The sequence below is a fragment of the Pongo abelii genome, chromosome 18, assembly GCF_028885655.2.
Source record: "Pongo abelii isolate AG06213 chromosome 18, NHGRI_mPonAbe1-v2.0_pri, whole genome shotgun sequence".
In the NCBI taxonomy this organism is placed as follows: Eukaryota; Metazoa; Chordata; class Mammalia; order Primates; family Hominidae; genus Pongo; species Pongo abelii.
In genome coordinates this window covers 56229178-56251414 of record NC_072003.2, presented here as the reverse complement: position 1 = coordinate 56251414, position 22237 = coordinate 56229178, and the positions used below count along the sequence as shown (strand labels likewise).

Sequence of the window (22237 nt, the reverse complement as noted above, 5' to 3'; positions counted from 1 at the left end):
GAGAGTGCTGGGTTAAAGGGGATAAATTTGGAAGGTATCCAGGGACCTGATCAGGGATGACCATGAATCACAAGGAGAGAAGTTTGGATTTCTTCCTCCAGTCACCATGGAACTCAGAGGGTTTGGGGGCAGCTGCCTTGGAAGGGCTGAAAAGAAGTGGACGGCACAGGTGAGACACATCCCTTCCCCCTCCCTCTACCCACCAGCCACAGAAGAAGGACTCTCCAGCTCTTGGATACAGCACTTTAATGCCAGTGGGCCTTTAGGATAGGGAGGAGTTGGGAGCCAATCATCTCCATCTCCGTACTCCTAACCCAACTTCCACCATGCTGGAGGAGACAGCAGCGTTCCAGCTGTGAGCCTGGTGCTTGCCTTCTGGTTCAAGCCCCATCCCAACCTTCTTGGAGACTTCTAGCTCAAGCTCTGGAGGAAATCCACCAGCAGGTGCTCAGGGAAGCCAAAGTCCATCTGCAGCAGCAGGAAGCCCTGGAGGGAGGGACAGTAGGAGAGAGGGGCAGGCTAGGCTGACTCCCAGGCCACCAGGAGGGAGCCAAACTGGTAGATGCCCCTCTGTCTGTCTCCCCAACAGCCCCCAGTCACCCCAGGAATCCTGTCTGGGCCTCTCTCCCCAGGAACAGGGGCTGGTGAGGGGGACTTTGTACTCACATCTCGAGTGATAATCTCAGGGTTGATGATGTCGAAGAGGCTCAGACCTTTGCTGTTCATGAGGGCTGTAAACACTGCCTCGAGCCCTGGGGCAGGGGACAGAGCTCCAGTCAGCCCTTCTTGGGGAGCAAGGCCGGCCGAGGCTCTGCCACCCTGGGCAGTAGGAGATGCTGAGACCCTTTTGGACCAATATTCTGTAAACATGTGTTTCACTTTGATTTAGAAGAGTGGGCAAGTGCTTCTGAGGATGAGGAAGAGCAGAGTTTGCCTGGTGGCAGGGCTTGCCACTCTGCTGCCAAAAAAAGATTCCCTTCTGTCCCAAACTTGAGCTCCCAACCCATCCACAATGGCCACATGACCTGCAGTTAGCTGAATCTACCCTGCTAGGAAGGAAACTTTCCCACACAGCTTCTCAAAGCGTTCTTTGCAACCACACAGAGTGGTCTGCTTGCAAGTAGTTGTAGGAACCATTTAATCTACATCCCCTAGTTTTAGCTTCATGGTTCAGATGGGGAAAATGAGGCCAAGAGATGCCAAGACACCCCACTAGGATCATTCCAGTTTCCACGCCCTTCCTCTCCTACCTAAGCCATGTGGACAAGCAGATGTTCAAAAGGAAAGCACAGTCAGCTCAACATACTCTGTGGGGAAGGGAGCAGAAAGGTCTTAGCAGAGCCTTCTCCAAAATACCCCCAGCACACGGGTGTCCGAGAGTCTACCATCCGAGTCACCTCAAAGGGATAAATATTCTACCAGTTCAAGGTCAAAAGGAAAATTGGGAATCATCAAGTTCAACATTCTTGTTTCACAGAAAGGGAAACTGAGGTTCAGGGCTGGGCTAGAACTAGGTCTCAGACTCCCAGCCCAGGGCTCTTTCTGCTATATCAGATTGCTATTAGGAGACCTGCATCCTGCAAGTGGGTTGAGCCATCCCGCAGGGTGGCAAAGATAATATTCTGCAGGTAAACCAAGAACAGGGGTCTGTGCGTCTGGCCGAGTCATTGGCGTGCAATGCCACCAGCAGGGAGAGGAAAGGGGGCCCAGACCGCTAAGTATTAATGACTGGGAAGAGGGGCACCTGGAGCTCTGCCTGGGAAGGGCCCACAAGGTGAAATGGGAAGTTCGGTCAGGCTCGGCACCCGGTTTCCCCTCCAGCCCACACTTACGAGACATGACCTCAGGGATGCCCACAGTGGTGATCACTGACTGCAGGAAGCTCTGGACGGACTCGGAGCTGCTCTGCCAATCAGATGCCCATGGTGAGTCCTCCCTGGAGCACGGAAGTGACCCACAGGGCAGATGCTGCACGGCCTGGACAAGCATTCATCCTCATGCCCACCCGTGAAAAAAATACATCCAACCCACTCCCTCTTCCTGCCCCAGACGGTGCCCCTCTTGAGTGGTCTTTCCTTCGCCTTGGGGAGGCCCAGGATTGCTAATCCATTCCACAGAGGGAAAATTGAGGTCCAGGGAGGGGCTGCTTGGCCAGTACTCTTCTGCCTAAACCCCAATCCATACCACCACGCTCTCATTTTTGCAACACAAAGGCTCTCCCAAAAGACATGGCAGGGAGAAGAAGGGTCACAAGAGACACAGCATGGACCACCTGGTCCAGATTCTTTTGGTCTGGTTGCCTGATTTCCTTTAGGGCCCTCCACCTGCTTTCTTTAAGGCAGGAGGTCCCACGGGACTTATTTCCCCCAGTCTATCCAAGACTACCTACCTCAGTCAAATTGGAAACAGTCTTTGGTGTAATCCTGAAATAAAAAAGAGATGATAATTTGACCCTCCATTGGGCCCCCTCCTGTAACATCCCCTGGGACAGAAACTCTAAGAATAGCAGCCAGTGCTTCTGTCTCATAGCTTAGGCCCTTTGGAGCACTCTCTTGAGATTTGCTATTCTCTTGAGATTTGCTATTCTGGCGGCCAGGCCTTTGCTCGGGCAGTGCTCTCCTCCTGCCAGGCCCTCCCTCCATTCTTCCTGGCGCCCCTTCTTCCCTACGAAGATTCTATCTAGGCAGGGTCTTATCTCCCTGCAGTCAGGCCATATGCCCCAGAGGGAAGGGGCCACATTTCCCCACCAACACCCCATCTTGTGCCTGACTCCAAGGGGCCAGGGAAAGGTTTGCGGAGTTGACAGCCCCCTCTCTTCTCTGCAGCACATACTGGAAATCCAAGAGGCTTAAGAAGAGCTTTTTCTTAGAATAGGAGGCCTGGACGGTAGTCATGATATCCTGGGGAGAGAAATCAAATTTGCTGTGAGCTGGGGCTCTTCCCGAAGCAGAGAGCAACCCTCCTAGCTCAGGGCCCCTGATTCTTTCCACTGAAGGACTAGAGAGGCACGGGTGACATGGGAACCAGGCTTAGCTACTGCTCTTCTGAAAACTGAGGAAAGTTCCCCAGCACCTGTGGCTTTGGGGTTAGGACCTGAGAAGTCACTTTCTTTTTCTTTTCTTTTCTTTTTTTGTTTTTGAGACCGTCTCGCTCTGTTGCCCAGGATGGAGGGCAGTGGCACGATCTCAGCTCATTGCAACCTCCATGTCCCAGGTTCAAGCAATTGTCCTGCCTCAGCCTCCCAAGTAGCTAGGACTACAGGCATGTGCCACCACGCCCGGCTAATTTTTGTATTTTTAGTAGAGATGGGGTTTCACCATATTGGCCAGGCTGGTCTTGAACTCCTGACCATGTGATCCACCCGCCTCAGCCTCTCAAAGTGCTGGGTTTACAGGCGTGAGCCACCGTGCCCGGCCGAATAATTCTTTTCTTTAACAAATGCTCAGTGTTTCAGATTCTTAACAACAAAAACATAAGTAAATAAAATAATATGTCTACATCCACATGAGAAAGCCAAAAGGAATAAAACAGAAAAACAAAAAGGAAAATAATACAAAAATTAAAGAGATATTTAAAAGGCTAAATAAACTAGGCACAGTGGCTCATGCCTGTAATCCCAACAGTTTGGGAGGCCAAGGTGGGCGGATCACTTGAGCCCAGGGATTCGAGACCAGCTTGGGCAACGGGGCAAAACCCTGTCTCTACAAAACAATACGTGGTGGTGCACATCTCTAGTCGGGAAGCTGAGGTGGGAGGATCACTGCTGCACTCCAGCCTAGGCAGAAACAAACAAACAAACAAACAAAAAACAAAAAAGAATGGCTAAATACAATGTGCTATCCTGGATCAGATCTTGGAAAAGAAAAAGGGTATCAGTGGAAAAACTGGGGAGATTCAAATAAAGTTTAGAGTTTGGTTAACAGTCATGAACCAATGTTAATCTCTCCGCTATGACACTGTAGCATGGTTATGTAAGATGTGGACAAAGCGGGAAGTGGGTGAGGGATATGTGGGAACACTCTGTATTTTGCAACTTTTATTCAAATATAAAGTTACTCCAAGATAAAAAGTTTATTTAAAAATAACAAAGCACCAGAAGGAAATGCACACAGTAACCACATCGAAGGCCCCTGGAGAAGGGGGTTATGGTGACAGTGGTTTTCTTCTTTCTATTTTTCTATATTTTCCACAATGTGCTTGCATTGCTCTTGTCTTTAGTTCTTAATATATTTAGAAATATTGGCCGAGCACAGTGACTCATGTCTGTAATCCCAGCACTTTCGGAGGCTGAGGCGGGTAGATCACTGGAGGTCAGGAGTTTGAAACTGGGCTGGGCAACCTGGTGAAACCCCGCCTCTACTAAAAATTTGCTGGGCGTGGTGGCATGCACCTGTAGTCCCAGCTAGCTACTGGGGAGGCTGAGGCATGAGAATCGCTTGAACCAGGAAGGTGGAGGTTGCAGTGAGCCGAGATTGCACCACTGCACTCCAGCCTAGGTGACAGAGTGAGACTCTGTCTCAAAAAAAAAAAAAAAAAAAAAAAATTGAAGATATTCTAAGGAGCATTAAAGATAATACTGATCCTTAATTCCTTATTTGCAATTATAAAATCAAACAGGATCGGAAAACTACAAGTTTTTTCTTAAGTTTGTTGGCAAAACCTGGCCATTGTCTAGGAAGCTATCTATGGTATTTATCTTGCTTCATATGAGGAGAAATGCCAATTGAGGCATTTGAGGAGAATTGATTGCGGGGTGCCACCCCACACCCTATTGGGGTGTTCTGCAATATATGCAATGTCTATACACTATACTACTTTTACAAATTCACAGAAGTTCTGAATTTGGAAACCCATGTGGCCCTAATGAATGGAGGGTTGTGGACTTGGGTAACAAACACCATTGTCCACTGCTCAGCTTAAGAAGGAAAATATTGGCTGGGCACAGTGGCTCACACCTGTAATCCCAGCACTTTGGGAGGCCGAGGCGGGCAGATCACTTGAAACCAGGAGTTTCAGACTAGCTGGGCCCACATAGCGAAACCCTGTCTCTACTAAAAATACAAAAAATTAGTCGGGCATGGTAGTGCATGCCTGTAATCCCAGCTACCTGGGAGGGTGAGGCATGAGAATCACTGGAAGCTGGGAGGGAGAGGTTGCAGTGAGCCGAGATTGTGCCACTGCACTCCAGCCTGGGCAACAGAGTGAGACTCTGTCTCAAAAAAATAAATGAATAAGTAAATAAATAAATAATAAATAAAAATAAGAATGAAAGAAAATATGCTTGGCATGGCGGCTTATGCCTATAACCCCAGCAACTTAGGAGGCTGAGGCAGGAGAATTGATTGAGGCCGGGAGTTTGAGAACAGCCTGGACAACATAACAAGACCCTGCCTCCAAGGAAATTTTTTTTTTTTAATTAGCCGGGTGTGGTGGTGTTTGCCTGTGGTCCCAGCTACTCAGGAGGGCTGAGGTGGGAGAATCACTTGAGCCCAGGATTCGAGGCTGCAGTGAGCTATGATTGTGAGGCTGCACTCCAGCCTGGGTGACAGTGAGACCCTGTCTCTAAAAAAAATAAAAATAAGAAAAGAGAGAAAATATTATCTAAGCTGTGGAAACCACGTGTGTACCCCCTCGTTACTTGCATGATGTGATTTTGATTGTAAGGAGCCACGTGCAAGAGACAACCAGTGCCAGCAGAGGTGGTGAGAAGGATCTGGAGGCTTCAGAGGCCCCCAGGCCCCTGCCCTCTGCGGCCCATCTGTGAGTCAGGTTCCCCCACCACCACCTCTCCCTGCACCTGCCTCACCTCTTCAAATGTGTAAGCTACAGAATGTTCCTGGTCTGGGCGTGGAAAGAGGAATTTCACCATCACTGAAGAATTGACCACAACTCCCTTGTTTTGGCAGGAGATCTTGGGCATCTTGAGGCAGTGGACAGTGACTTGGGCCTGGCTGGGGAAGCCGCCGACAACCTGTGGAAGACAGGGGTCCCATGGCCAGGACAGGGGCCCATCAGGGCAGCAGCAGTCCCTGCCCTCAGAGATGGGAAGGACAAAGCTGGCTCGGGGCCCCAGGGCTGGGGAAAAGGAAGTAGCCTGGGGTAGTGCCCGGGCCCCAGGCTGTGCAAATTAGGACTCTCGTCCTCTCTGGGCTTCAGTTTCTCATCTGTGTGCTAGTGAAGCAATTCCTATCCTGAACTCCTGTCTCAGGATGTGCTGAGGATGCCTTCACTTAGCCTTCTGGGCCTCACTTTCCTCACTGTAAAATGTGGATAATCATAGATCCTACCTCATAGGGTTGTCCTGAGGATGAAATGAGATAATCTGTGGAAAGAACTTAGAACAGGACCCACTGCATGGTAACCCTCTGAGGGAAGCTGCTGTAGCAGCTGGGCTAGGGGTGGGGATAGAGCAGAGAGCGCAGGAGCTGCGGGCCATATCTGCAGGAGCCCAGCATTTTCCAGGGCATCCCAGAACAGAACGTAAAACTGCAGCTGAGGAGTATTTAAAGGAGAGACACACCAGGCTGTGGCACGAGGGGATCTGACCTAGTCAGGGAGGTGGGAGAGGCCTTCCCTGAGGTGGCAGGAGGAGGAGCAGATGGGATGGGGGAGGGCAAACCATTCTGGCAGAGGGGACAGTGTGGACAAGAGCCCTGTGAAAGCAGCATGGCCAAGATAAGGAATGCGCGGGCATCCAGCGGGGCTGGGGAGTGTGGCCTGAGGACCTTCGATTACAGCCTGTGGGACTGGGCTCAAGGAGACCACATGCCGCAAGAAACCACCGAACCACTGGATACACAAGAAAAGGTTTCATTAACTACATAGCTCAGCTCAAAAGAAAGAAAAGGGAGGCAGGGTGCGGAGGCTCACACCTGTAATCCCAGCACTTTGGGAGGCTGAGGCTGGAGGATCATTTGAGGTCAGGAGGTCAAGACCAGCCTGGCCAACATGGTGAAACCCCGTCTCTACTAAAAATACAAAAAAATGAGCTGGGCACAGTGGTGCACACCTGTAACCCCAGCTACTTGGGAGGCTGAGGCACGAGAATTGCTTGAACCCAGGAGGCGTAGGTTGCAGTGAGCTGAGATTGGGCCACTGCACTCCAGCCTGGGGAACAAGAGCGAGACTCTGTCTCAAAAATAAATAAATTGATTAATTAAATAAAATAAAATGAAAATCTCAGTGGGTAAGTAAACAAATGAAACACAGCTGTAAAAAGAATTAATGAACTAAAAAGATACTTGAAGAAACCATCCAGAATTTAGGATAGAGATAAAAGAGATGGAAAACACGACAGAGCAACTAAGAGACACGGAAAATGGAATGAGATGGCCCAATGTGTGTCTCATGGAAATTCCAGGAGGTAGGCATGGAGAAAATACGGATGGGGCAATCATGGAGGAGAGAGTGATGAAGAAATTTCCAGAGCTGATGGGCCGGGTGCTGTGGCTCACACCTGTAATTTCAGCACTGAGGCAGGAGAATTGCTTGAACCCAGGTGGAGGTTGCAGTGAGTTGAGATTGTGCTACTGCACTCCAGCCTGGGCCACAGAGCAAGACTCTGTCTCAAAAAAAAAAAAAAAAAAAAGAAAGAAAAAAGAAAAGAAAAGAAAAGAAATTTCTAGAGCTGACAAAAGACGTCGTCAACTTTAAACTAAACAGTTACAATTACGCTGGGTGGGAAACAATTAGATGGAGAGGTAGACAGGATGAGAAAATGAAGGGCCCTGGAGGCTATGGCAGAGCGTTTAGCCTGTATCCTACACCAGCTTTAAGCAGGCAGGTGAATAACCAATTTTGTTTCTTGAAAAGATTGTTCTGGCTGCTGTGGGGAACAGATTGTAGGAGGGTATCAGGACACAGGGAGACCCACCGGGAGCTACAGATGGGTCCCCACTAGAGATAATGGTAGCCTGGCCTGGGGAGGAGGTGGAGAAGAGAGAAATAGAAAGACTAGAAATAGGACATCAAAGGAATAGGACTCAGAGAAGGGGCTAAGGGAGAAGAGCCGGTCAGGGGCCTGCCCAATATTATGAGTTGCGTATGTGCAGGGAGAGAGACATCACAGAGCCGAGGAAGGCTGGACGGTCTGAGTTCAGAAGGGAAGAGGTACTGTCCTCTGTTAGAACAGGAGAAGGGCTGCAGGAAGGCGCAGGTGTGGGTGAGTGGGTTGCGACTGGGAGCAGCGACGTCAGGGAGAAGTTCTGTTGGTGGCTCTGCTCAGCTCTCTGGTAAGTAGGTTGTGTGTGGAGAGGGAAGTGGATGGTAGACAGGAGGCGGCAGCTGGAGATTTGAGGGTGGCAGGGAAGGCCTGAAGAAGTCATTGCAGTGGGTGGGGGAGTGAGGTGACCAGAAAGCTGAGGGAGGCTTACTCAGAAAGCACGAGGTCCATTTGAGGTAGGAGATCATGGGTTCTTAGTAGAACCCTGCATTGAGGAGTGGGATTATGAACATCATTGCCCCTAGGCATAGCAAGAAGAGGCTGCGACCTCCAAGGAGCTTGCCTGAAGTCAGCTTTGGGATCAGGAGTAATCAACAGTCACTTATTGCTGGGGCCCTCTGAGCCCGGAGTTGATCCTGGGGTTCCACCCCCCTACAAGTCCCTATGCCTGGGTAACAGAGCGGGGAATGGAGCATTATCTTTGAGGGCAATAGAGCTGGGCTCAAACCCAGCCTTGCCATTCACTAAGTTTCCCTGTGTGTAAAATGGGGATGGTTTGACTGCCCCACTCATAGGGTCGGTGTGAGCACTGAAGGAAGTCACACACACTAAGCACTTCACTCCATGCCGAACACCCGAGTAGGAGCTGTGTTTGCTGTTATAATTGTTGTCATTGGTGTTGTTATTGGCTGTGTGGGGGCTTTTGAAGCCAGAGCAGGATTGGGGTACATGAGATAAACCCCACACAGGCGCAGGGAGCAGTTACCTCTTGGAAGATTTCCTGGTTGGTGTTGAAGCCCCGGGTCTCCAGCACTGCCTGAAAAGAGATGAGGATGTTGGAGGGTGGGCGGAGTAAAGTCCACTCCTCAGAAGAAAACTTCGCGGGGACCAAGGGCAGTTTCAAGGACTGGACCCCTCCTCAGACGCAACTCCCAACCTCCCAGACAACATGTGAGATGCTCCGGGCAGGGTGTGGAGCAGGGAACTCCTGTCCTGGCTGGAAGCCTGGCTTCTGCTCCCCACTGTGCCCCACGCAGGCTGTGTGACCTTGCACAAGTCTCTTCCCCTCTGTGGGCCTCAGTTTCCTCATGAGTTCAATGACAAGCACGGCCTGGAAACTACCTAAGCATTTCTAGTACAGTACAGGTGAAGAGTACAGGCTTTGGGGCCACCTCTTAGAGGCTGTGTGATCTTCAGTAAGTCACCTACCTTCTCTGAGCTTTGTGGTTTTTTGTTTGCAAAACAGAGGTAACAGTACTTATCTCCCAGGATGAGTGCAACAAAACAAAGTGTAGCAAATATAACCGTGCAATAAATGTAAGACTAATATCACCTTATATTTAATGCACAGTTACTATGTGCCAAGTTATATCTATACCTAAATCTATTGATCACTCTATCTATCCATCTATCTATCTGGCAACACATAGTTGACTCCAATAAATGCTGGACTGCATTTTTTTCTTGAGATGGAGTCCTACTCTGTCACCCACACTGGAGTGCAGTGGTGCCATCATAGCTCACTACAGCCTCAACCTCCTGGGCTCAAGTGATCCTCCCTCCTCAGCCTCCTGAGTAGTTGGGACTATAGGTATGCACCGCCGTGCACAGCTTATTTTTAAACTTATTTTTATTTTTGTAGAGACGGGGTCTCCCCATGTTGCCCAGGCTGATCTCGAACTCCTGGCCTCCAGGGACCCTCCTGTCTCTGAGAGAAGAGAGACAGACCCTCTCATATTGTTTTATGTTGTTTTATACTCAGAAAAAGAAAGAGAAGCGAAACTAAGGGCAGGTAGCCCGGCGCCTAGAAACCAGACTGGAAACCAAGGAACCAGACCCGAAACCAGGCCTGGGCCTGCCTGACTAAGCCTGGTAGTTAAAGATCGACCCCTGACCTAACCAGTTATGTTATCTATAGATTCCAGACATTGTATGAAAGAGCACTGTAAAAATCCCCGTCTTGTTCTGTTTTGTTCTGATTACTGGTGCATGCAGCCCCCAGTCACTTACCCGCTGCTTCCTCAATAGATCACGACCCTCTCATGCAGACCCCCTTAGAGTTGTGAGCCCTTAAAAGGGACAGGAATTGCTCATTCGGAGAGCTCGGCTCTTGAGACAGGAGTCTTACCCATGCTCCCGGCCGAACAAACTCCTTCCTTCTTTAACTCGGTGTCTGAGGAGTTTTGTCTGTAGCTCGTCCTGCTACATCTCAGCCTCCCAAAGGGTTGGGATTACAGGTGTGAGCCACTGCGCCCAGTCTGGACTTTACTGCTATTGCTCCAGCTTAGGTGGTCCCTAGTTCTTTTGCCCACCACCAAGTTTCCGAGTTGCCTCCCTCCTCCCCACGCATGTACACACACACACACATACCACATGCCATCTGGATTCCCTAGCAGCCCAGCCCCACCTACTCACCTTGAACTCGTCTCCCATCAGGCTGAGCATGAGGCGGCCATCCTGGAAAGCTACTTTGGCCAGGGAGTGGAAGACTTTCTCGGAGAACCAGAAGTACAGCATGCGGGAGTCCCCCAGCAGTGCGGGCGAGAAGGTGGGGAGGGGGAGGTCCTCTGAGACATTCTTGTAGATGAAATGACCCTGGAGGAAGCCAGGATGCTGGCTGGACCCCGTGTGTCCCTGCTGGGCTCAGGTCCAGCTTCAGGGAGATTGGGAGGAGCCCCAGCATTCAGCCCAGAGTGCAGATGGGGAAACTGAGGAAAGAGCTGCACCCAGTTTCCCCCAGCAGGGCTTTCACTCATTCAGCAAATACTTCCAGAGTGCCCACTATGTCTCAACCACCGTGGGACGTGAACCAGACAGACGTGGTTCCCGCCTTCACAGGGTTATATTCAAGTAACGACATTGGTCAGGACAGCTGGTGACCACGGACCTCCAGCTCCCACCCCGCCCCGGCTGACCACGGGCCCTGACCCTGCAGAGGGCAGTCCATTGACCATCAGCTCCTGGAGGCCAAAATCAGGAAAAAAAGCTGCTGCCCAGTCCCCTGCCCCTCTAGATCATCCAGCCCATGGGTCGTGAACAGGCTTCAGGAGTGTCCATGAACCTCTGAAATGATCCTTCTGTTCAGTTTTCTGGGGAGAGTCTCTGTTACAAAGATGGCTGGGTCTGCCCTAAAATCTTCTCCAATCTCTCCCTCCATTCTGTACCACTTAACTTTTAGCTGGTCTCAATATTTAGCTGAAATAAATTCCTCAGTTTCCCTTGCAGGTAGGGTGGGGTCCTGCGATCAAGTTCAGGCCAACGGGCTGTGAGCAGAGTGGGTGTGGTGGTCAGGCCAGTCAGCCAGGACCCTGGGATGAGGCCACGCCTGGGGCTGGCTGAGAACACGTGGAAGGGGCCTGCGTGCCTGACACCCTGCAGCCTCCAGATCGCCCGGGGCTGCAGATGCTCAGACTGCAACAGAGGGAAATAACTGTCTATTGTGTTTAAGCAGCTATTATTTCTGATTTCTTTGTTACAGAAATCTATATCCTAAGTAATAGAGGGTCCAAAGCTTTTGTCAGTAACCCCCGGGTGGGGCCACAATCCACTGCTGTAGAGGATGACAGAAGCCAAATAAGCCCTCTAGGAAGGAGCTGGTGCTTTGCTGGGATCCTTGTAGTGGGCAGCCCTGGTGCCTGCAGAGAGGGCTCAGAGGCACGTCGCTGTGGCCTGCCCTCCTCGCAGCATCAGGAATGCGGAGGAGCGCCCCGGGACTCTTGGCTGCCATAAGGTTGAAGCTGGGGGACGGGGTTGTCAGAGCACAGGAAAGGACCAACTCCCCTGGGGAAGCTGGGCCCTGCCCCACCCTCCCACAACTCCTACCTTGTGATGGGACTCCAGGTAGGAGGCTGTGATGACGGGATCACCTGTCAGGGAAATGTCCACTCCAATGTCTCCATCTGAAAGGATGCTGGCTGCAGGAGGAAAAGATCAAGGCGGGGCCTCAGGAGGGGGGAACTGCCCTGAGTCACTGCTGCCCTGCATCCACACAGCTACCCAAGCCTCCAGCCTCAGTGTTCCCCTCTGCAAAGTGGGACCTGGGTGTGTGGGGAGGGATGTGGCACTTTTTCATTGTCTCTTTTCCCAAGTCTGTCTGTCTGGGTAGATAGAGCCCTTCTAGAAGGCTGGTTCAGAGCAGAGTCCAATACTTGGGCTGAAACCCAGCTCTGTTCTGTACTACAGAGGAGAATACAGTACATGGATGAGTGCCCAGCCATGTGAGCAATCTAATTATCTTTTTTCCTAATCTACTTCCAGGAGAATCTTGGAGTCCTCCTGGACTTAATCACCCATCTGTCCTGAGTTCTATAGACTTGCCCAACGCCACACAGCTTGTGAGGCTGCAGCCCAAAGGGGCAGAAATTTGCCAAAGTATGCTCATAACTAATCATCAAGTGTCAGAGCCAGACAGAGCCCATGGGACCTAGACAGGAAGAGTGACGGTCCCAAGGCCACGCAGTGCAGTAGGTGGCTTTCTGGCTCCCACTGCTGTCTTCTGAGGCATGCAGACAAAAACGCACTCACCAGCCCTTGTCTGGACAAAATCGGCCATGATGTTAGAGATGACGTTGATCTCTTTGCAGATCTGGGGCAGACAGAGCAGGTGCTTTCCAGAGGGGAAAGGAGGCCAGAGGCAGTGCCTTCTTCCAGCTGCGTGGTGGTGGCAATGCTGGGAACTGGCACAGGGGACTGGCCACGTGGGGAAGGTGGGAGTGGCACCTTCTCAGGGAAGGGCAGGGAGGAAAGGGCTCCAGCCTCCTGGGCATGGCCCTGGACCACAGGGAGTCAGCCAGCCTCACTCACCTGTCCCTTCAGGACCAGCTTCAGGGTGAAGGAGATGAAATTTGTGAACAGCTGCTTGATCCACCCAGGCCTGAGGGCAGCAAGCACCACAATGAGCCCCTGACCAGTCCTGTGCATCCGTGGAGCACCTACTGTGTACCAGGCACCATTCACGGCTCTGTTGGCTCTGACTCGTGTAGCTCAGGAAGTAAGAATTATCACTCCCATTTTGCAGCTGAGAACACGGAGCCTCAGACCCAAGAATTAACTGCGGCACCATCCCAGCATTCCTCGGGAGGCCCCAGCTCCTGTGACGCTCACACCTGTCACACACAGGAGAACGTGTCTAGAGTCCAAATTCATACATGTATCCGTCTGCTCGAGAGTCAGAAAAAGGCCTGAATAGAGGGCTCCTCTCCAGACCCCACCCACCAGTTCCCTTCTGCCTTCCAGGTTTGGCATTGGTTACATGACTAGGGTCTCTCCAAACCTTGTTATCTTCCTCTGTGCAATGGAGTTACCCACAGCTCCTTGACAGAGGGTGTTGGCCAAGACAAAAAGCCCCACCCTGGGAAGCAGGAGAGTAAATTATCTAGGAACTCAGCTTCTGGGGTCAGAGAATGCTGTGTTCAAATCCTACTCCCATCCCTTAGTGGTGAGTTGTGTGTCCTCAGCAAGTTACTTAGCTTGGCTAGAGTTTTATCTCTGAGTTAGCATGGTGCTTGGAATGCAGATGCACTCCGTAGATATGAGCTTTTCCTTTCTAACCACTCCGTGACTCAGTTTACCCATATGTAAAAGGGATGATAACAGAATCTATATCCTAGGGTTGGTTTTAAGGACAAAATCAATTAATTCATGAAAAGGGCTTGGAATAGTGCTTTGCACACAGCAAGTTCTTAATAGCTGTTAGTTACTAGCTGTTGGTTATTGTTGTTTCTAGCCTTTGAGGGTGTATTGATGGGAGGGGGTAGGAAGTTACCCCACTGAAGGTATTGCTGCCTCCAGGTTTGGCCACCCACAAGCATGTCCTGTGTGGGGTTGAGCCTGGAGGGGGCCGTGGACATGCTAACAGGATGGGCACAATCAGGAATGGGGGCCACAGGGTGGTGTACTTACTCTCGCTCCCCTTGGAGATGCAGGAGCAGCTTATGGAAAGACAGGTAGCAGTCAGGGGCATCCGTCCGCACTCTACCAGAGTCACAGGCTGCAGAGAGACCCGACATGACCTCAGGGCAGCCTCTGCTATTGGATGGTATCCACATGCTGCCCAGGCCAGTCAAGAGCTTGGCCAGCTCTGGGGTCCCCAACCCTGCAAACTTCCCAGGCCGGGCCTCCTTTGATGGCCCCAGAACCCTCTGCCTGCACAACCTCCCCCTCTGCTGAGGCCAGGCCCTGGAGTCCAGCTCCCACTTCCCCAGAGGACGCTTGACACATACTCAGCTGTGTGTTGATCTGGAGGTCAATGGCAGAGTCGATCTCGAAGTCAATGGACTGATCAATACCCAGCCTGGAAAGAGCCAAGGACCCAGGACCCTCATTCAGCCCTCCAGCCCAGAGACGGCCAGGGCATGGGGCATCAGCTGACAGGAATGCTTACCACCAGGCAGTGGTGTAGCCATACTTCAGGGTCCCCTTGAAGACCACAGACACGTTCTGAATGGAGACATCGATGGACTTGGCTTCCACCAGCTCCACCTGGCTGCTGGCGATGGACAAGTGGCTGATCTGGATGCTGGGAAGGAATGGAAGTGAGGAACAATGTCGGGGGTCATCCAGGGAGCCCAAGGAGCGAGCCTCCAATTTTGCCTAGGCGAGGGTGGAAGATAGAATCATGGCCCCCAAAATGTCCTCCTAATCCACAGAACCTGCCAATATGTTACCCAACATGTCAAATCCTGGGTACCACACTCAACTCGTGTTACCCATATGCAAGTATGGTTAAGTTAAGGACCTTGGGGTAGGTGGGGAGATGATCCTAGATTATCTGGGTGGTCCCAATGTAATCACAGGGTGCCGAAAAGTGGAAGAGGAGGCAGAAGAGGAGAGGAAAGGGAGAGGTGACCAGGGAAGAATGCCCAGAGAGAGTTAACCCTGCTGGGCTGAAGATGGAGGGAACCGTGCTCACAGGGAGATTTATATCTAGAAATGCCTATCTTTAAAAAAGAGACAGATCTCAAGTCAATAATCAAACTTTCCACCTTACGGAACTTGAAAAATAAGGGCAAACTAAGCCCAAAGCTAGCAGAAGGAAGGAAGTAATCAGAATCTTAGTGCCTACAAATGAAATAATAGAAAAGCAACAACAATTGGTGAAAACAATAGCTGGTTTTTCCAAAAGATCAACAAAATCAACAAACCTTTAGCTAGACTGGCAAGAAAAAAAAAAGAAGACTCAAATTACTAAAAACAGAAATAAAAGCAAGGCCATTATTACCAGTCTTACAGAAATAAAAGGAATTATGAGAGAACACTACGAACAATTGTATGTCAACAAATGAGATTAACTAGATGAAATGAAATGGACAAATTCTTAGAAATGTAAATGGTATGTGAAAAAGGGTGAAAATTTATCCGGAAGAGTATGAATACACCACCAGAAGTAAAGTTAGATCAAAAATAGGTTGGCGGGCCAGCATGGTGGTTCACGCCTGTAATCCTAGCACTTTGGGAGGCTGAGGAGGGCAGATCACCTGAGGTCAGGAGTTCATGACCAGACTGGCCAACATGCTGAAATCTCATCTCCACAAAAATACAAAAGAATTAACCGGGCATGATGGCGGGGCATCTGTAGTCCCAGCTAGTTGGGAGGCCAAGGCAGGAGAATAGCCTGAACCCAGGAGGCGGAGGTTGCAGTGAGCTGAGATCACACCATTACACTCCAGCCTGGGCAACAGAGCAAGACTCTGTCGCCAAAAAAAAAATAGGTTGACAAAACGTTGCATGTCTACATCAAAACATCTCACGTACCCCATAAATATATACGCCTACTATGTACTCACAAAAATTAAAAATAAAATTAAAAAAAAATAGATTGGCAAAGACTTCTGGTATAGGAAACAACTAGATTGCTCCAAATTCTTCTTCTTCTTCTTTTTTTTTTTTTTTAGTTTGTTCTTTTTTGTTTGTTTGTTTGAGACAGGGTGGCTCTCTGCTGCACAGGCCAGAGTGCAGTTGTGTAATCACAGCTCACTGCATCCTCGAATTCCAACGATATTCCTGCCTTAGCCTCTGGAATAGCTGGGACCACAGGCATGCACCAACAGTGCCTGGCTAATTTTTGTGTTTTTTGTGCAGATTGGGGGGTCTCACTATGTTGACCAGACTCCACATTATTCTAAATGCTCTAATTTAGAATTAGACCCTACTACAATCTCCAATCCTCTTTCAGTTCTACAGAAATTTAAAGCTCATACCATTGGTTTTTTTTTTTTTTTGAGACTGAGTGTGGCTCTGTTGCTCAGGCTGGAGTGCAGTGGCACGATCTCGGCTCACTGCAACCTCTGCCTCCTGGGTTCAAGCGATTCTCCTGCCTCAGCCTCCCTAGTAGCTGAAATTACAGGCTCCCGCCACCACATCCAGCTAATTTTTGTACTTTTAGTAGAGACGGGGTTTCACCATGTTGCCAGGCTGGTCTTGAACTCCTGACCTCAAGTGATTCCCCCACCTCAGCCTCCCAAAGCATTGGGGTTACAGGCGTGAGCCACCATGCCCAGCCTTTTTTTTTTTAATACAGAATTTTGCTCTTGTTGCCCAGGCTGGAGTGCAGTGGGCAATCTCAGCTCACTGCAGTCTCCACCTCCTGGGTTCAGTGATTCTCCTGCCTTGGCCTCCCAAGTAGCTGGGATTACGGGCATGCACTATCACGCCCAGCTAATTTTGTACTTTTAGTAGAGATAGGGTTTCACCATGTTGGCCAGGCTGGTCTTGAACTTCTGACCTCAGGTGATCTGCCCGCCTTGGCCTCCCAAAGTGCCGGGATTATAGGTTTGAGCCACTGCGCCCGGCGGCGTACCAAATTTTTGAGTGGAGTCTCTTCTGGTAATAGCTGCGTAAGCTCCTAATACACTAATCTCCTTGGATGACTAAATTCTTGACCTCTGCACAGAATACAATAAACACTACCTGAGGCATTAGAGAGTGAGTGAAAACAGTCAGACTGGGCCAGGCCGTGGCTCACGCCTGTAATCCCAGCACTTTGGAAGGCCGAGGCAGGTGGATCATCTGAGGTCAGGAGTTCGAGACCAGCCTGGCCAGCATGGTGAAACACCATCTCTACTAAAAATGCAAAAAAAAAAAAAAAAAATTAGCCAGGAGTGGTGGCATATGCTTGTGGTCCCAGCTGCTCGGGAGGTTGAGGCAGGAGAATTGCTTGAACCCAGGAGGCAGAAGTTGCAGTGAGTCGAGATCGTGCCATTGCACTCCAGCCTGGGCGACAAGCGCAAAACTCTGTCTCAAAAACAAACAAACAAAAAAACCCAGCCGGGCTGCAGGGGAGATGCCGGGTGGAGGAAGAGAACAGCACAGGGTGCATTTCTCCATTCGCACAGATTCTAGCACCAAGCTGGGCTCCGGCTCTCACTGTGAGAAAGGACAGTGGGAAAAGGCCCTTTCAAGGTCTTGAACTCTGGTAGATCATAGTTTTTCTGGGCTAGAGAACCAGAGGACAGGATTTGGGACAATCACAGCTGCTGGAAAGCAGGGGGGAATACCATAAATGAGAAAGTCAGAGCAGGGAGCCTCCCTCGCCCTAAATAAAAAGAGATGGAGGGAAGCCAAGGAATGGGGGAAGCCTCTAGAAGCTGCAGAAGGCGAGGGAATTAATTCTCCCCTATAGCCCCCAGAAGGAATCTGGTTCTGCTGACATCTTGATCTTAGCTCAGGGAGAGCCATGGTGGACTTCTAGCCTTTTAAACTATAAAATGATAAACTTGTGTCATGTTAAGCCACTAAACTTGGAGTGATTTTTTTTACGGCAGAAAACAGGAAACTGATACAGAGGGCTTCTGGGAGGAGGTGACACCAGATGGAGGGTGGGAGTTTGGAAGATAGTAGGAGGCTCAGCTTGGAGGAGGCCTAACCCAGGCCCCGGGGGCAGAGGTGGAGCTGCACAATGGGAAAAGCATTGGCCCCGGGGTCTTGGTGTGGGTACAGCAGAGGATCTCTGCTGCCTGTGCCGCCGGGGACTTGGTCAGAGGTGGGAGTCAGTGAAGACCCTTAGGAAGCAAGGATCAGAGAGGAGAGACTGCAGGCAGGGAGGCCAGCAGGCCACATTCACTCTCATATCCCTCTACCCTTGCTGAACTCTCCCCCAGGGCCCGGCTTGAGCACATGGAATATGACACAATAGAAGCGGCCATCACGTACCGAACACATGCTGTGTGGCAAGCACTGTGCTGAGAGTTTATGCACATTTCCTGGTTTAATCCTCACAGCTACCCACGAGGTGGTCACTATTGTTGTACCCACTGAACTGAGACAGAAATGGCTCAGACAGCTTATGTGGCTTCAGAAAACCTCAGTAGAAGGGAATTTGATCCTGGGTCCATCCCACTCCAAATCCCATATTATAAGCCACTATGACACACTGTGCCCAGCAAGGAGAATCCACATATATCTGGCTTTCCCGGTCTGTTCTGTTCTATTTTATTCCATTCCCTTTAGAGAGAATAGTGTGAAGAATTCTCATCTTACCCATGATCCAGCTTCATCTAACATTAATATTCGTGGCCAATCATATTTTATTTCTACCCCACTCATATACGTTTGGGATAACAGTTATATATTAATGACTATGACATCTAGTCTACGGCAGTCTGGTCTTACTGAATTATTGCTGATTTATTAAGGATACTATCTCTTTAACTTCTCAAGACGCTTTTGCCATGTCTGACCTCTTGCAACATAGGTCTAGGATAGCATTATCCGCTTTTATTTTTCAGCAACACAGTCTTGCTCTGTCACCCAGGCTGGAATGCAGTAATGCAATCATAGCTCACCGCAGCCTTGGCCTCCCCTTGGCCTCCTGAGTAGCTGGGACTGCAGGCACGCACCACCATGCCCAGCTAATTTTTAAATTTTTTATAGAGACAGGTGGTCTTGAACCCTGGCTGAAGTAATCCTCCTACCTCGGCCTCCCAAAGTGCTGGGATCACAGGGATGAGCCACTGGACCTTGCCCATTATTCTCTTTTACAGAAGCCTAAACTGAAGCCCAAGGTCACACAGAGAGCGAGGCTGCGCGAGACCTGGGACGCCCCACAGCACCCGCTAGCGGCGGGAGTTTTCCTGCAAAAGGCGAAGTGGCATCCCAGCACCTCTGGCGCCCCCTGGTGGCTCAGAAACATTTACCAAGACTCAAGGCCCAATGTGCGCGGGTAGCAGAGACCAACCCTGGGGAGCATGTTTAGCAGGGCTGGGGAGGAGGAGGAGATTGGCTTTAAGACAAAGACAAGTTCCCTGAACAACGTCTGCCCCACCCTTGGGGCCTCAGACCGACACACAGACCGGGACCCAGGCTCCAGGGCAGCCTGAGGTGCCAGGAAGGTGGCTGAGTTCCCGAGACTGAGCTGAGTTTGCACATGAGCTCCGCCAGGCTGCTAAACCTCTATCAGCTCCTGTTTCCGTGTTTGTTAAGCAGGGCCATCCGGGCGATGGCATTATCCTCTTTTACAGAAGAGGCTAAAATATATGATAAAGATTAAGATAGGCCGGGCGCCGTGGCTCACGCCTGCAATCCCAGGACTTTGGGAGGCCGAGGCGGGCGGATCACTTGAGGTCAGGAGTTTAAGACCAACCAGGTCAACATGATGAAACCCCGTCTCTACTCAAAATACAAAAATTAGCCGGGCGTGGTGGTGGGCACCTGTAATCCCAGCTACTAGGGAGGCTGAGGCAGGAGAATATCTTGAACCCGGGAGGTGGAGGTTGCAGTGAGCTGAGATCGTGCCACTGCACTCCAGCCTGGGTGACAGAGAGAGACTCCATCTCAATAAATAAATAAATAAATAAATAAATAAATAAATAAATAAATAAATAAAATGAAGATTAAGATAGATAAAGGGCCAGGCGTGGTGGCTCACGCCTGTAATCCCAGCACTTCGGGAAACTGAGGTGGGCGGATCACTTGAGGTCAGGAGTTGGAGACCGGTCTGGCCAACATGATGAAACCCCATCTCTACTAAAAATACAAAAATTACCCGGATGTGGTGGCGTGCCTGTAATTCCAGCTACTCTGGAGGCTGAGGCACGAAAATTACTTGAACCCACAGACGGAGGTTGCAACGAGCTGAGATTGTGCCACTGCACTCCAGCCTAAGTGACAGAGGGAGACTCTGTCTCAAAAAATGAAAAAACAGGAAAGAAAAAAAATATATGATAAAGGTGAGGATATTGCTTATAAAAGCATCTGGCCCACAACCGACCCTTAGCTGTTACCATCATCCCAAATAAAGTCAAGATACTCATTTTAGGCTTGGGGTGGGGGACTGGCTGAGGCCAAGAGTTCAAGACCCACCTGGCCAACATAGCAAGACCCCTGTCTCTATTATAAGAAAACAACATTTATAAATTTTTTTTAAATACTTATTTTGCTGAGATTTTTCTACCCTACCCCCCATTCACCCCCAAATAAGACCTCCATCTTCCCAGGGCAGTGGGAAAGGATCTTTTGAAGCCTGACTCTTAGAGGGGCTGTTGGAGAGGTTGATACACTCCAATAAATCCCCCCAAGGCACCAGGGGATGGAGGGTGGGGGTAGGGGAGGTGTCAGGCTCTGGTTCCAAATCAAGGGGAGAGACCTGAGTCCCCCCGCTGCTGCCCTTCCTCCCTGTGGGCTGGGGGCAAGCCCCAGGCTGTTCCTCCCGCCTGCCTACCCCCAGCCTGGTCATACCCGAGGCCCGACTCACTTGTGCAACCCATACTTGACTTGGCCAAGGAGCATCATGGCCTTCTCGCCCGTGATATCTGGGTAGCTGGCTCGCTGGAAGGCGGTCTGGATCACCTTGGCAGTCTCTTGGTTCACTAGAGGGGAGGGCAGTGGCTGAGGGGCTGCAGGCCCACGCCAAGCCCCCTGCTCCCACCCCCAACTGGCCTTGGCCATGACTCAGCCTCTCTGAGATGAGGCTCCCAGCAGGCCTTAAAGCTGAGGGGTTGGACTGGGCCTCCCTCTGGGTTTAAGGTTGATGGCAATTCTAGAGGACACAGAGAGCTCTGACCCTGACACCAGCTAGAGATCCTGATCATACCCTAGCCCCTGGATCCTGACACATGGGAACCCCACGATCCTAGTCAAATGGGGCAGCCCTGAGCCCAGCCGCACACTAACCCTAGCCTCACCCAGACGATGCTGTGACACTCTCTGTAGTCCTGGGGGTCTATAAGTCTGGCTTTTGAACTTGGCGATATTCTATTTTAGAAATTGTATCATTTAGCCTCCCTGTACCCTTATTGTATTGAGCAACAGACTGAGGCCCAGAGAGGGCAGGGGAGCTGGCCAAAGTCACACAACAGTCAGTGATGGAGCCTCCGTCACCTGAACTCATGGCAACCCCTGACTTTGGCCATAGAGTGACCCTCAACACCAAATATACACCAACCTCCTAATCTTCACCCCCTGACTCAACCCCCTAACCTGGCTCAGATCTGAAGCCTAACTCAAATCCCAGTGATTCTGGGTCTCAGACAAACACAAATCCCTATACCTGGCTGTTGGCAATGCTGCTAGGACCTTCTCACCAAAGAACTTGACCTTGAAGGCAAGGTCAGGAGAGGGTGAGGACTGCTCCGCTCAGCCCATCTCCCTCCCAGGGCACTCCTCTCTCTGGGCTAGTGTGGCAGCCGGCTTCAGGGCTGGCTTCAGGCCGGGGAGGCTCCTGGCATAGTGGGTGTCCATGAAAAGACCCCTGGCAGGGCAGACAGATGCACTGATACTTACACACCAGGAGGGCAGGCTTGGTGATGCGGCACACGATGCCTGCCTCGTGCGAGGTACCTTTGGAGCAGGCATGGGCATTGCCCAGCAGGGCCAGGGTCAGGACGGTGGCAGCCAGCATGGTTATCAGGCAGTGATGTGTAAGTGGCCCGAGCCGTTCAGCCTGGAGCCCGTATATGTATGTCCGCCCAGCCCCCACGGAACATGAGCCTCTTCCGGGCAGCAGGGTCTTCCTGGCCCCAGAGATTCACCTCCTTCCTGCCCAGCCCCTGCGACCTCCTCTCGAGTTCAGAGCCAGACATTCGACAAGAGCACCCCAACTTCTACTTGTCTCCCCTCAACCATCTGCACCATTTTTCCCAT

At 50.7% G+C, this 22237-nt stretch overlaps 1 protein-coding gene across 2 annotated transcripts; it reads right to left on the bottom strand.

Annotated features, from left to right (window-relative positions):
- Nucleotides 1–229: 229 nt before the first annotated feature.
- Nucleotides 230–22025, bottom strand: CETP (cholesteryl ester transfer protein). 2 transcript variants are annotated; one of them, XM_002826454.3, is made up of 16 exons: nucleotides 21878–22025; nucleotides 20850–20964; nucleotides 14544–14678; nucleotides 14383–14453; nucleotides 14063–14150; nucleotides 12965–13034; nucleotides 12686–12746; nucleotides 11984–12075; nucleotides 10577–10756; nucleotides 8928–8978; nucleotides 5807–5971; nucleotides 2833–2900; nucleotides 2390–2423; nucleotides 1833–1905; nucleotides 667–752; nucleotides 230–486 (listed from the first exon to the last, which is right to left on the bottom strand). In XM_002826454.3, exons 1-16 carry the CDS (start codon nucleotides 21993–21995, stop codon nucleotides 412–414), a joined length of 1482 nt encoding a protein of 493 aa, XP_002826500.2. In that variant the 5' UTR covers nucleotides 21996–22025; the 3' UTR covers nucleotides 230–411. The 2 variants fall into 2 exon arrangements, with proteins under 2 accessions (XP_002826500.2, XP_002826501.2); XM_002826455.3 differs by lacking the exon at nucleotides 10577–10756.
- Nucleotides 22026–22237: the final 212 nt, after the last annotated feature.

Bases quoted from the DNA above. Each gene is read 5' to 3' on its own strand.
- CETP (XM_002826454.3), bottom strand. From the start codon at position 21,995: ATGCTGGCTGCCACCGTCCTGACCCTGGCCCTGCTGGGCAATGCCCAT. The intron at 14,454-14,543 runs GTAAGCATTCCT...GGCTCTTTCCAG, and splicing joins GGCTACACCACTGCCTGGTG to GCTGGGTATTGATCAGTCCA. The intron at 8,979-10,576 runs GTGAGTAGGTGG...ATCTCTTTTCAG, and splicing joins TGATGGGAGACGAGTTCAAG to GCAGTGCTGGAGACCCGGGG.